The sequence below is a fragment of the Panthera tigris genome, chromosome B3 (genome assembly GCF_018350195.1).
Source record: "Panthera tigris isolate Pti1 chromosome B3, P.tigris_Pti1_mat1.1, whole genome shotgun sequence".
In the NCBI taxonomy this organism is placed as follows: Eukaryota; Metazoa; Chordata; class Mammalia; order Carnivora; family Felidae; genus Panthera; species Panthera tigris.
Genome location: NC_056665.1, coordinates 3250874 through 3265051, shown reverse-complemented (window position 1 = coordinate 3265051; position 14178 = coordinate 3250874). Strand labels below are relative to the sequence as shown.

The 14178-nt window shown below is 43.1% G+C and overlaps 1 protein-coding gene across 9 annotated transcripts in view; it reads left to right on the top strand.

The window, feature by feature from the left end:
* The window catches only part of ADAMTSL3 (ADAMTS like 3), a 353112-nt gene that overhangs the window by 255595 nt on the left and 83339 nt on the right, over positions 1-14178 (top strand). For all 9 annotated transcript variants that reach the window (XR_006218331.1, XR_006218332.1, XR_006218333.1 and 6 more), the window contains exons 18-19: positions 9717-9909; positions 9989-10168. Coding sequence is in view for 5 of the 9 variants with exons in the window: in XM_042987917.1 (XP_042843851.1) it covers positions 9717-9909; positions 9989-10168 (373 nt within the window). In the remaining 4 variants the exon portion in view is untranslated. The remainder of the gene's footprint in view (positions 1-9716; positions 9910-9988; positions 10169-14178) is intronic.

Below are 14178 nucleotides of genomic sequence, written 5' to 3'. Positions count from 1 at the left end.
ATTTGCTCTTATGGGGTTACTCCCCCTGGTCTATGCTATAACTGCCGAGTGTCTGCTATTTATGGAGTTTGCTTTTTCCAGGAGCGAGCCAGCAGCTTGCAGAAACAGGCAAGGTTACATAATGGTCCCACTCATCTGAGGAAGGCTTTCTTCTCTGACAGCAGTCAGCACTGCTAGGGAGGGAGATCAGAAAGCAAGAGGCAAGAGGGATGTGTTCCTCCACCTACTTGTTACCCAGTTCTTGAGCTTGAAAAAAATTCTGTATTTAGCCCATTGTCTGTTAAGAAGAAACCGCTACCCATTTCTTGAATAACAGAGGTTTCATTTCCAGTCCCTTGTGCCTCTGGTGGATTCTTCCAGCTCCATACTTTCTTGAAAGATGAATATCCGAAGTCACTCCAAATAAGCTATACATCTAAGCCGAATTATAGTGAGACAATGTCCTTTTAGTTACTTACCGATGTGGCTCAATTATCCTCAAAATGTGATGTATATATCTACTGTTGGTGATTGCCCTCACCTCGAAAGCTACTGGAAATTTATATCTAAACTCACATTCTAATTAATAGGTTTCCAATGGAGATGGTGTTTTAATTTTACATTCTGTTCCAAATACAGATTGATGATCGATGCTGTATAAGAACAGGGAAATTAAAACAACATACCCAGGGGAAAGTCATGAAAAGAACTATCTGGGCCAGGAAAGGGACGGAAGTGTGAAGTGATGAGTGGAAACAGACCTGTGGTTCTTGAGGGCTTGAGGCCCCAAAGCCGTTGGGGTACGTGAGAATTCAGTGCCTATGGAGAGGAGGGACTGAATACCTTCCTTTTGATTGATGAAGAAGGAGCCACCTCCACTGCTTCTTTGCAGGAAAAAAGGTGCTGCCGAGCACAGCCTGAAGCCATTGTGTGAAGGCTGTGTGCTTGGGGAGACAGAGGACAGACACAATGATACAAGCCCAGATTACATGTTAGCTCAGTGGTTGGACCCCAGTGCCCTTGCAGTGCTTTTGTGCCATGTTGTCCATGCAAGACTTGGTTCCAGACTGGAGATCCTGGAGGGCTAGATGGAGACAAGCAAAACTGTAGACAGAGAAGGGTTAAGGGTCAGAGAAAAGGGTAAAGGGAGATGAGGAAAGAGAAACCTTCCTCCACGTTGAGCCTGCAAAATGAAATTCCAAAGCACATGAAGAAATCTAATGCTAATGAAGATAGTCACTGGCATCAGCAGCTGAAAGGTGAATTCACTCCAGAAGAAATCAAAATACCAGAACAATCCAAAAAAGACTTTAAATATTACTAAGATCTTTGGTGATATAAATTGGTAAATAACATCCATGTGAAGAACTGGAAATTACAAGATAGACATAGGCAGAAATGTGGTAAGAATAGGTGAGTCTTAAAAAGAACGAATTAGAGGCATGCCTGGCTGGCTTAGTTGGTTAAGCGGCCAACCTTGGCGAGGGTCATGATCTCTCAGTATGTAAGTTCCAGCCCCACATTGGGCTCTGTGTTGACAGCTCAGAGCCTGGAGCCTGCTTCAGATTCCATGTCTCCCTTTCTCTCTGCCCCTCCCCTACTTGTGTTCACTCTCTCCCTCTCAAAAGTAAATAAACATTAAAGAAGAACCAATGAGATAACCTAGAATTAATTCTTTTTTATTTATTTTGAGATATAGAGCGTGAGCAGCAGAGAGGCAGAGAGAGAGAGGGAGAGAGAATCCCAAGCAGACTCCATACTGTCAGCGCAGAGCCCCACATGGGGCTCAGTCTCACAGTATGTCCACTTCATTATAAGCAGCTCAAGTCATATGCTTATCTGTTGGATCATGGTCAGATGTTCCACCATAGTGAGGCTTTTAGTATCTAAAAGGGCCCAGGACTAGGCAGGATCTGTTTCTTAAAAGGAACTTTGCGACATTATAAAAAGGTAAATTTTAAGTTATATAAAGTATATGGCAATAAAGCTGTTCTTAAAAAAGGGAGAATGAAACATTTAATACTTTACTATGGGTGCATTTTCATTTTTGTTTTCTCTGGAGTTTATAATTGCCTTCATTTTTTTTTGTTTGTTTTCTTAGTTCCTATGATCCTATCATTAATTTATTCTCAAAATATCTACCAGGGTTTAACTGTCTTTGCAGTGCATTCAAATACATCATGTATTCTGTTACATCATTTTCTTGGGGATATCCCTCTCAGAGCACTTCCTCTTCCTGCTCCAAATTGGACTGGTTGCTCCTTCCTAAATAGCTTTTGTGTCCTTTCACTCTCATATTGAAGGTTACTTGCATCTCTTTTACATTGGATTCTTTGTTTTCCACCCTTCATATTCCACGCTTTCCTCTTTCTTAGGCTGTTCACTATTTTTTGTTGGAGCACATAAATCCAGGAGCTTCCCCCAAGGAAGCTAGGGATTAAATTTTTGCTCTTGAATATCTGGAAATGTTCTATTACACTTTAATCTTTTGCCTGGGTGTAGATTTCAAAGTTGCATATCATTTTCTCTCAAAAAAAATTTTTTTTGAGACACAGAGAAAGCAAGAGAGCACATGTGTGTGAGCAATTAGGGGAGGGGTAGAGAGAGAGGGAGAGAGAGAAGATCAAGCATTCTCCATGCCCAATACTGAGCCTGACTCGAGGCTGGATGCCAGGACTCTGAGATCATGACCTGAGCTGAAATCCAGAGTCGGACACTTAGCTGACTGAGCCACCCAGGCGTCCTCCAAACAATTTCTTGAAGAATTGCTCCATTCACTGAGTTCTAACATCCAGTGCTGCTTTGAGAACTGCTTTGCCACGTAGATCCCTCATTATCCGCGCAGACCTGTTTTATTACCTCTGGAATACAGTGGAACAACGTCATATGCTTTGGCGTAGCTCATTGTTATCTTTTGTGCTGGGAAATTGGGAGGGGCTTTAAAGTCCTAATACTTCTTTCCATTTTGGGAAATTTTCTCGAGTTATTCTTTTCTTCTGCTTTTTAAATGAACCTCCCATTGTATAATGTTGGACTTTCTGAACTGACCCAACTTTGCATTTCTTCTATTCCTACTTTTTGAGAGTTATCTTTACTTCTATTTCTCAATTGATTGGTTACACTTTTATTTAGTTATTTTTAATTTACACAAGTCTTTTTGGTTCTCTTTAGGTTCCTAGTACCTTTTAAAACAACATCCTGTTTTCATTTCGTGAATACAGTATCTTTTGTTTCTTGAGAATATGAATTATGAAGTTTTTATTTTATATTTTGTTTTCTTCTGTACCCCTTGCATTCTGTCTGTTTTCTCCTGTATGCCTGTTTTGGTTTCTTTTTTCTTAGATGTTTTAATTAAATATTTTATGTTCCTTGACTATTCATTTAAGTATGATGTATTTAAAAAGGCAGATTGGAAGCCCTGTGTATATGGACAGAATTTGTTGAGTGGTAGGCTTCACTCTAGAGTGATCTAGATGGGCTGTTTCATAGGGAGACCTTCTGAATTTGATTTTTGCTCTCAAGCTAGTTAATGTTTCTTTTTTTCTTTTTTTATTGAATATCTTTTAATTTATTTATTTTTTAAATTTACATCCAAGTTAGTTAGCATATAGTGCAACAGTGATTTCAGGAGTAGACTCCTTAGTGCCCCTTCCCCATTTAGCCCATCCCCCCTCTCACAACCCCTCCAGTAGCCATCTGTTTGTTCGCCATATTTAAGAGTCTCTTATGTTTTATCCCCCTCCCTGTTTTTATATTACTTTTGCTTCCCTTCCCTTATGTTCATCTGTTTGGTATCTTAAAGTCCTCATATGAGTGAAGTCATCGGATTTTTGTCTTTCTCTGACTAATTTCACTTAGCATAATACCCACTAGTTCCATCCACGTAGTTGCAAATGGTAGGATTTCGTTCTTTTTGATTGCCAGGGAATACTCCATTGTGTGTGTGTGTGTGCATGTGTGTGTGTGTATAGTGCTGCTATAAACATTGGGGTGCATGTGTCCCTTTGAAACAGCACACCTGTATCGCATGGATAAATACCTAGTAATGCAATTGCTGGGTCAGAGGGTAGTTTAATTTTTTGAGGAATCTCCATACGGTTTTCCAGAGTGGATACACCAGTTTGCATTCCCACCAGTGGTGCAAAAGAGATCCACTTTCTCCGCATCCTCACCAACCTCTGTTGTTGCCAGAGTTGTTAACGTTAGCCATCCTGACAGGTATGAGGTGGTGTCTCACTGTGGTTTTGATTTGTGTTTTCCTGATGATGAGTGATGTTGAGTATTTTTTCATGTGTTGGTTGGCCATCTGGATGTCTTCTTTGGAGAAGTGTCTATTCATGTCTCTTGCCCATTTCTTCACTGGATTATTTTGTTTTTTGGGTGTTAAGTTCTTTATAGATTTTGGATACTAAACCTTTATCTGATATGTCATTTGCAAGTATCTTCTCCCATTCTGTCAGTTGCCTTTTAGTTTTGCTCATTGCTTCCTTCACTGTGCAGAAGCTTTTTATTTTGATGAGGTCCCAATAGTTCGTATTGCCTCCAGAGACATATTGAGTAAGAAGTTCCTGTGGCCAAGGTCACAGAGGCTTTTACCTGCTTTCTCCTCATGGCTTCCTGTCTTACATTTAGGTCTTTCATCCATTTTGAGTTTGTTTTTGTGTAGCTGGTTAATGTTTCTAGTGAGGATTTCTCCAACCTTTTGTCTGCATGGGAAAAGGATACAAGTCTGACTGGAAGTATTTTCTCTGAGCCAAGACAGAAGAACTCTAATGGTTCACCTGGCAATACGTAGATCCTCACTTATTCCTCATTCTTAGTACAGTCCCCCACTTTTTGCTCTTTGCCAAGTCCTTAAGTAAGTCCCTCGACCCTCTGTCGGGTGTGGGAGAATAAATCGCCTTCAGGCCTCAGACATGCAAAAGGATTTCAGGTTTATATAGACTTTAAGTGAATCACTTTCAGTGAATTTTAGCTTCAGCTATGCCCCAGTTTTAGACATATGTTGTGTCTGATCTTCTCATGGCTTCTTGCTTTTGGACTTTCCCACAAATACCAGCTTAGTTTTCAGAGTTCTCCAGGCTGCTAAGTTAAACATCACTTTCCATCTTCTCTCCGGCTTACAAAATGTTTCAAATGCATCTCTGATAGTCTCTTTGTCTTTGTGGTCATATGCCTTTGTTTGACACCACTTTTATCCCTTTGCTCTCTTTTTAGTGGGTATTTTGGGGAGTGTGGGTGGAAGGAAACAGAAGGAAGCATATGCAATCAGTCTGCTATTTCCTGGATCATTATTAGCCCCTAAGAATAAAAAAAAAAACCCAACATAGTTACATTAAAGTTTTTTAAGACACTATAAAGATGAAGTGAGTATTATATTAAAACCAAATGTGGGAAATAGCACATGCTATACAAGTAGTGCTATTGTTATTTCTATTTCTTTAGGGGAGAATTCTGTCATCTGTTGAGTGTGTCTGCTCGCTTTCATGTCATTAATTTTTTTTCTCCTTGGACCTTTTGGTTTGCAAGCTCATATTGAATGGGAGTTATGTGTTCTTCTCTGCAGTTTTTGGCTTACCTGAATAAATACCTCTCCCCAAGAGCCTCAGATCAGAACCAGGTCTCATATTGCTTCCTTTAGGTTCTGATTCCAGGTGAGATTTTGCAGAACCCTTCCCAGATTATATGACAGTTTGGCTCAGTAACCAGGCTCCAGTTATCTCCATTCTTTTATGTTATCCCAGACAGCTGATCAATTTCAACCACACACACAGGCTACTTTTCTTCAGCCTTCAGCTATGGGTCAGGGAGTCTTGCCCACTGTGTTTCTAGAAATGAGCCTAGCTTCAGTCACCCCCCCCCCCTCACTGTGGTGCCAGTTGTTTACTTTCCCCATAGAAATTGAACTCCCGGCTGTTATGGCAAGTTTTCAATCCTGGCATCCACTAAACCTGGATAACCTTAGTCCACTTCAGCACTGTTTCCATTTGATTTATGGTCTACTGAGATGTTTATTTTGTATGGGAAATTAGCTTGAGCCTTATGTCTTTCATTAACTGTTACTGCCTTTTTTTTTAAAGAGAGAAGGATGCAGATATCTTGCTCTATTCTCCTCCACTGCCCCCACCACTACCATTTGCTTTTTTGGATGCACTTATTCAGATTAAGAAAGTTCTCAATCATGAATATTGGTGCAATTATCAACTGTTTTTCACCCTCTATTGAAACTATCACATGATTTCTCTCCTATGTTTTGTTAATATCAAAAAGACTGATTGATTAGCCAAGATGGAAGCCACTTTGCCTTCCAGGAATAATCCCAACTTGGTCATGATGTAATATTTATTTATCATTTCATTGGTAATATTTTGTTTAGGATTTATACATCTGTGTTTGTGAGTGACATTGACCTAAATGAGTCAGGAAGTTTTCCCTCTTTTTCTATTTCTGGAGAATTTATATAAGGTTGGAATATTTATGCATTAAATGTTTAGTAGAATTTCTCCAAGGAAGCTGACACTTGAGCTTATTTTTTAAGTATTTTAAATTACAAATTTAACCTAATAGATATAGAACTATTCATATTTCTCTCCATTTATGTGTTAGTTTGGTAAGTCGGTTTTTGTAGGAATATTTTCAGTCTATGTAAATTTTTTAATTTATTGACATATAGTGTTTTCCATTACACACTTATTGTCTTTATTTTTATTTTATTTTTTTAATGCTTATTGATTTTTGAGAGAGGGAGAGATAAAGAGACAGACAGACAGACAGAGAGACAGAGGATCCAAAGCAGGCTCTGCACTGTCAGTGCCGAGCCTGACATGGGGCTCAACCTCATGAATCATGAGATCGTGACCTGAGCTGAAGTCAGACACTTAACTGATTGAGCCACCCACGTGCCCGTACTCTTTATTTTTAATGCCTTTGAGATCCCCTCTTAAATTCCTTTTGTTGGTAATTATGGATTATCTTTTTGTTCTTCCTAAATCACCATGAGTTTATCAATTTTATTAGTCTTTTGAAGGGGTAACTTTTGTTTTCTGGTCCATTCGTATCTGTTCTCATGTATTTTGTACCTCTCCTACTTTTTTTGGGGGGGGGGTTTAATTTACCATTCTTTTTTTTAACTTCTTTGAAATGGCTACTTAGGTTATGATTTTAAGCCTTTCTTTTTAATATATTCATTTAAGGCTATTGATTTTCTTCTAATCATGGCTTTAGCTGCATTCCACAGGTTTTAGCACTTTGTATTTTTATTAGCAAGTATCTAAAACATACTGTCTAATTTCCATTATGATTTCTTCTTTGATCCATGAGTAATTTAGATGATTATTTCTAAGTATTGGGATTGTCTAATATGGTTCCACCGTGGTCAAAAAAAGCATGCTATATTAATCAGCCCAAGCTGTGATAACAAAATGTCATAGATTGGATAGATTAAGCAAAAAGTTATTTTCTCACAGTTCTGGAGGTTGGCAAGTCTAAGATCAAGGTGCTGGAAAGGGCACAGTTCTGATGAGAGCTCTCTTCCTAGCTTGAAGACACCTGCCTTTTTTCTGTGTCCTCCTGTTGGAGAGAGAGAGAGAGAGAGAGAGAGAGAGAGAGAGAGAGAGAGAGAGAGAACTCTGATTTCTCTTCTGATAAGGCCACTGATCCCATCATGAGGCCCCCACCTCATGACCTCATCTAACTCTGATTACCTCCTAAAGTCCCAGTCTCAACTACCATCACATTAAAATTGAGGACTTCAAATAATTTGGGAGAGGGATACAACCATTCAGTCCACAGTATGTACTGTTAGTATTGTAATCCTTTGATTAACTTCTCTTTTACTTGGGATTTATACTTCTCTTTTATTTAGGATTTAGAATATATCGTTACATGTAAAACTCTTTCCTTTATGTATATTTGCAGATTTTGTGCTCAAGCTTTTTCCTATCTTTGTGATGCATGAGAATATTTTAATCTTCTTTTTTACTTTGGAACTTTTAGAATAACATGGGAATTCTCCTGTTTCTTGAAAATTTGTAGAAACTCAACCACAAAATTAACAGGATCTAGTCCCAATCTTGAATAAAACTTTTTGTAATTTCCCCCAAAGTTATCTACGTCATCAAGCCTTCGAAATGTGTCACTAAATTTTCTATATTCTTATTTAAAGTTTGCCTTCTTGATATACCAGGGGCTTAGAGAAGTATTTTATAGCTTTAAAAATTTTTTATTACTTATCCTTCTATTTTCCTTATATCTAACAGCTGTATTTTACATGTATATTTATACTTTTTATTCAGTCTTCATACTTTTATGATTATTATATCTTCATTGTGAACTTTGCCTTCATAAATGAAAGTTTTCATCTTTTTGTCCCATTGCATTTGTCTCGCATAATTTTCATTTTGTATTTTTCCTCTTATTTGCACAAGTAAAACATATTTATTATAGAAAATTAGAAATCAGAAAAACTGAAAGTCACCCTTAGATAAACACTATTTTTTTTTCAAAGAACTAAACTTATTTTTTTCTAACAATGAATGTTTATCTTAAGGAAAATCAGGGGAAATACTAGCAAGAATAAAGAAAATAAAAATCCTATCACTTAGACCTCATCACTGTTAACATTCTGATGTATAATTATCCAGGCTTTTTTGTGTATGCATTTATAAATGCATAAAACAATATGATCATACAGTATTTTTTACCTGTTTTCTAATAAACATGTATCATGAATTTATTTCAATGTCCATAACTATACTTTGTTTTTAAATGGCTGCTAGCATTGTGCTGCATGAATATACAGTTATTTAGTTTACCCTTTATTGTTAAACATTTAGATCGTCTCATTCCATTTTATAAAATTTAATTAAATTGGCTTTTTGTTTTTTTGTTTTTTTGCTATTACCCACCACCTAGGAGCAAACATCCTTTTATGTCAATTGTAAGCATTTTAAAATTGTTTCCTTATATGTCTCCACTAGTTAAAAATTTGCGTTCGCTGATCATTAAATATCCCCAAATTAAGATAACTATCACGTCCAGTCGTTCACCCATCAGGTGGGCAGGGATGCTGTCCGGTGTGGGTGACAGAAACCACGCTCTCTCACGTGCTTCTAGCGGGAGTGTGAATTGAGATTCAAGAGAATCTTCCTTGAATGCAGTTTGGAAATATGTATCAAAAGCAGCTGCCCTGGGTTTTCATTTTTACAGATGTTTCATGAGAAAACCTGATTTTTCCAAGATCTTATTGGAAAGGAATCCCATTATACGTACGTGTTGTAAATCCAATCCTAACAGAGAAGAATTTTCTTAGGGATATTCCAAATAATGAATCCAGGTGCCCTGAAAATTTCCTGAAGTGTGCTCTTAAGCATTTAAAATTTCTTCTGACACCCATATAAATCATGCTTGCCTTGGGGCTCTATTCAAAACAAAACCAAGATTTTATTATTGATATATGGTGGCATGTTAAGAACGGGGAGAAATCTGCTCCTTTTGTCCTCTGGGCTTTCCCAAGTGGGTAAAAATCTTTAAACACTTTCCCCGCGTTTCTTGCCTGTGCATATTATATGTCTGTGTTTTAACCGCCATCTGTCGGTGGGGATGCTGTGGTCTCGGGTCTGCGCATGGAGTGTGAAATCTGGGCGCCCAGAGAAGAACTTGAGATCGTTGATGCTCGGACCGTTGCACGTGGTCTCACCGGCCACTTCAACTCCCCCGTCCCTTGTGTTTTGGTACAGGTGGCACACCGGCTCTTGGGGGCCCTGCTCGGCTACCTGTGGCGTCGGAATCCAGACCCGGGAGGTGCACTGCCTCTACCCGGGGGAGTCCCCGGCCCCCCCCGAGGAATGCAGGGATGAGAAGCCCCACGCTTTACAAGCCTGCAGTCAGTTTGATTGCCCTCCTAGCTGGCACATCGAGGAATGGCAGCAGGTACAGCACACCGGGGACCCCACGGTCCGCCACGCCCGTGGCCGTTCAAGCCCCGACCCACCTCCTTCCGTCTCCTCAGTGTTCCAGGACCTGTGGCGGGGGGACTCAGAACCGAAGGGTCGCCTGCCGGCAGCTGTTAACGGACGGCGGCTTCTTGAATCTCTCCGATGAGTTGTGCCAAGGACCCAAGGCGTCTTCTCACAAGTCCTGCGCCCGAACAGACTGTCCTCCACATTTAACGGTGGGAGACTGGTCGAAGGTAAGGGCTGTCCCCAACCTTACTTCCTTTTCGCCCCCTTTTTTGTTTCAGCCTCTAATTATTTCCCCCACAAGATTCTGCGGCATGCGTTTGGGGGTGTGTATCCTGGGGCCTCCGGTGGGGGTAGAGGGGCCTTCTGACATCAGAATCCGTCTCAACAAATAAGAAAGGGCAGTCCCTGGCCCGGCTGAGCTTCCCTGAGTCCTCAATCCCGTGCCGGGCTCAAAGCCTGTCACACTCCTCTGGTCGTGCCGTCCCACGACGGTGCAGGAAGCAGACGTCACCTCCATTTCTGTGGGCGAGGAAACAGAGGCGCATTTGGATTGAGTGACTTTCCCAAGGGTAGAGCTAGGATCCGAGGCCACGTTTGTGTGATCCAAGGTTGGTGCGAGGGCGTACGTCTTTCGTGCAAGAGCGAGGGGTTTTGCTCCAGACATGTGGACCCACGATGGGTTCCCAGCCCTGTTGCCTGGAAACTGGGCGTCCTTGTTCAGCGTGCTTAAGCTGTCTGAGCCCCATTTCCCGTTATTTAAATGCAGTGGTTGCCGTGAGCTTAACGGGAGCTGTTAGGACAGAAGCACCTGGCAGAGTGGACCCTTCTCATCTTCCCGAGGGAGGGCGCACATTCTTCTGGCATAGGGTGGGTTCGCAGTACCTCTGCCTGCTTGTTCTCCGGCTTTGTATGTTCCTTGTTTTAGCGGTCTAGCTCAATTAAGTGCCAGTATTCAAAAACTATCTTAATTGACAAGCTACCCTTCATTGTCCTCATCTGGGCCACTGACAGTCGTCAATACATGTTTCCCTAAACCCTCAGAAAATGCTCAAGAAACAAACCCGTCCCTCCAGGGTCTGCGGGAGGAGCCCCAGGATCCAGCGACCGTGCTCACTCTGTCCAACTCCCAAGGAGCCAGAGCCAACGAGTGGCCAATACTCTCCCCCATGAATTGCTAGGTTGCAGGTCAGAAACACGAGGGGCCGGAAAATCGTTTCCTCCTACAGTCAGGGTCTGGGTGGACAGATGTGGCTGCTACAGGCGAGGCATCTTTCCGAGGCTAGCGACGGGGAAGGACAGGTAGGAATCTGCCCTGGGGATCTTCATCTGTAAAAGCTGGCTTGCTTTGTTTCCCCTCCTCTGTCCACAAGGAAGAGTGGAAGTATTCCTTTGAGACTGGGTCAGGCGGGGGGAAGTGGGCTAAGGTGTTAGACAGGAGGGTGTCTAGGGAGGCTGGTGGGCAGACAGTATTGATGGCAGTCACCCAGCTGAGCCCCAGGTGTGAAGACCTGCTGCTCCCCCTTGGAGGAGGTCAAAGGCCCAGTTACCATCTCCCCGAGGTTAGGGAGAGAGCTGCAGGGGGCAGAAGGGCCGGGCACTTGCGCAGAGAGCTCTCAGCACTGTGTGATGCTTCATCTCCTGGCTACACTAAGGGTGCCCAGATCCAACCACGCGGGCATCTCTTGACAAGCTGGGAGCTCCTGAGAAATGAAGAATCTTGAGCACCGCCCCCCCCCCTCCGGCCCCCAGGTCAGCCCTCAGGATCCGAATCTGCATCTCAACAAGCTCTCCAGGTGTAAAGCACATCAGAGCTGGAGAAGCGTTTCCCTACCTGCCCCTCATCCTTATCAGGGTTGTGCAGCCCTTGAGTTTGTGTCCAAAGTGGGAATGGCTCTGGGTAATGGTCTCTCTGGGCAAGTGCTGTCCTGACCTGAGGGGAAAAGGCAGGAAGGGAAGGGCAGGAAGTGAGCAGAGGTCATGGAGAAAACAGGCACCTTGTTTTGGATGCAGCCAGGGAGGACCTAGAACCCCTCCCATGCTCTAAAACGCACCTTTCTGCTTCTCCCTTTTCTCCTTTTCCCTAAGAACAGACAGCCCTTCTCAGTTCCATCTTGTGTTCTAGAACAAGCTCTTCTCATTGGCCTTGTAGAGTGGAGACTGGGCGTGTGTCCCTCTCCTGTCCATTCTTGATGTGAGCAGTGAATTTGCTGCTCCCGGTTCTGCATCACCGAAGCAACACCGTTATGATGTCCAGTCGTGCTTGCCCGTCGGGTCCTTGCTCTTGTCCTCGCTCTCAAATCGTGGATCCAGGCCCGAGCTTCCCTCTTCTGTGAAGTCTTCCGCCCCTGAAATCGCACAGCACTTCCCAGCTTGAACTCACAATGACCCAAGGTTTTATGGCATTTCCCTGGGGAGCTACTTCCTGAGCGTGCATATGTTTTCCCCTCTGGCCTACAGTGAGTGTCCTTGCGGCCAGTGGCCATGAGACCTGTGACAGGTCCTGGGGCCCAGCAAGCTCTGAACAGGTAAATACCCTTCCGCAAGAGTCTTTGCAAAGTCAGGGGGAAACGCGGAGTTCTGTTGAAGTGATGACCTTTCGAAAAGCTCAAGCCTGCTAATGAAGACGAGCAAATCTTTCATCGGGAGGCTTGTTGCTGGGAGGAAAGGGAGACAGGAGAGAAGGCTACCCACGCGAGCTGGCTGGGACCTGAGGCCCGTCAGTTTCCTAGGCAACCCGTGGGCAGGGCAAGGGCAAGCTGATGGGCACCGCAAGAGATCAGTGCAGGCACAGGCAAGACCTCGTCCCGCTCCCAGCCAAAGCTGCATCTCTAGACTTCCCTGAGAGAGCGAGGGTGGGTGTGCTCACATGCCCGGGAAGGCAGAGCCGGCCTCGGGCTCTGAAACCAAAAGCCAGCATCCAGACTCGGGCCCAGTCAGGCACACGTGTTGGGTTTCCTGCGGGGTTCAGCTTGTCTCCCGTTAGTAGACATTCCCTCTCATCTCAGACTTGCTTTGTTTTGGCAGAGAGTGATGCCAAAATCGCCACCCTCCCCAAAGGTTTCTGCCAGACCAGTCCTTGTGCCACAGGCTGGCTCACTCGGGGGCAGCCATCCATCTTGTGGTTCTGGATAAGGCCTTTCTGCATTGAAGCTGGCCACTAACCCTGGACACAGAAAGGCTCAGGAGCCATGCCAGGATTTCCATCTCTCACCGAGCCAGACCTCTCGGCCTGCAGCCGGAACAGCCCTCTCTCCTGACACTAGCTCTATTCATGGCCGCTGGGGCTTTGTTCGTTCGTTGGCTCGTTGGTTTTTAGATCTGAACTACGCGTTAGGCAGAAAGAAGCCTTCGACTCTCACACTGCATTCTGAGTTGTAAGAAGGGAGCATTGACTCCTGCGTGGGGCAGTCTTCCCAAACGGCGGATTTCTGTGATCCGCGGACCCCGTGCTGAAATCCGTTCCTTGACTGAAATCCAGAAACCGTTCCTCATTGTGTACCCTCTATATCTTGATGGAGCGTTTGACCATTTTGTCTACCTTCATCATTCTCCTTCATGATGTTTCTTGGTGGTTTTTTTTTTTCATTTTTCCTGTTTACCTAACTACATCTTGTCTACTGGTTTGTCTTCCTCCAAGTCTCCAAAAAGCTCAACATTTGATCAGATATTTGATGCATATCACTGCATTTTTCCTCCAGAGCTGATTCTGTGTCCTGACCTCGTCTCTGACTTCTATAAATAATTCCCTATCTCCAGGAACAGTCTCTAACCCTCTATTCAGTATGGTGTCTGCAGGTGTCCAAATAGGATATGCCTTCATCCTGGGAAAGCAAAGAGACAACCACTTAATTCCCAACCGCCTCCCCACCTTGCTTCTGTCTCTTGTTAGTATATCACCATCTTTCCAACACTGTGATCGTCTCTGACTTCTTCAGCTCCTGTGTTCAGCCACCAACGTCTGCTAGCTCTTTAATTCTTGAAATACAGCCACATGCCAAGTATAGAGGAGATCTCTTTAATGAGAACGTTCACAAAGAACAGCTCAAGATATGTCCTGGACACATGGATTTATAAATACGGCATTCTCATTTTTAATAGACTCATTAACTGTGACTCGTGAGAGCAGTGGTGTGTTGGGGCCCATCCATTCCAGCTTGTGAGAACCAGCTGTCATCTCTTAACTCGTGCTCGGCTGATAGCTTGAAATCAGCCATGGTGGAAGCATTCATGCACACAA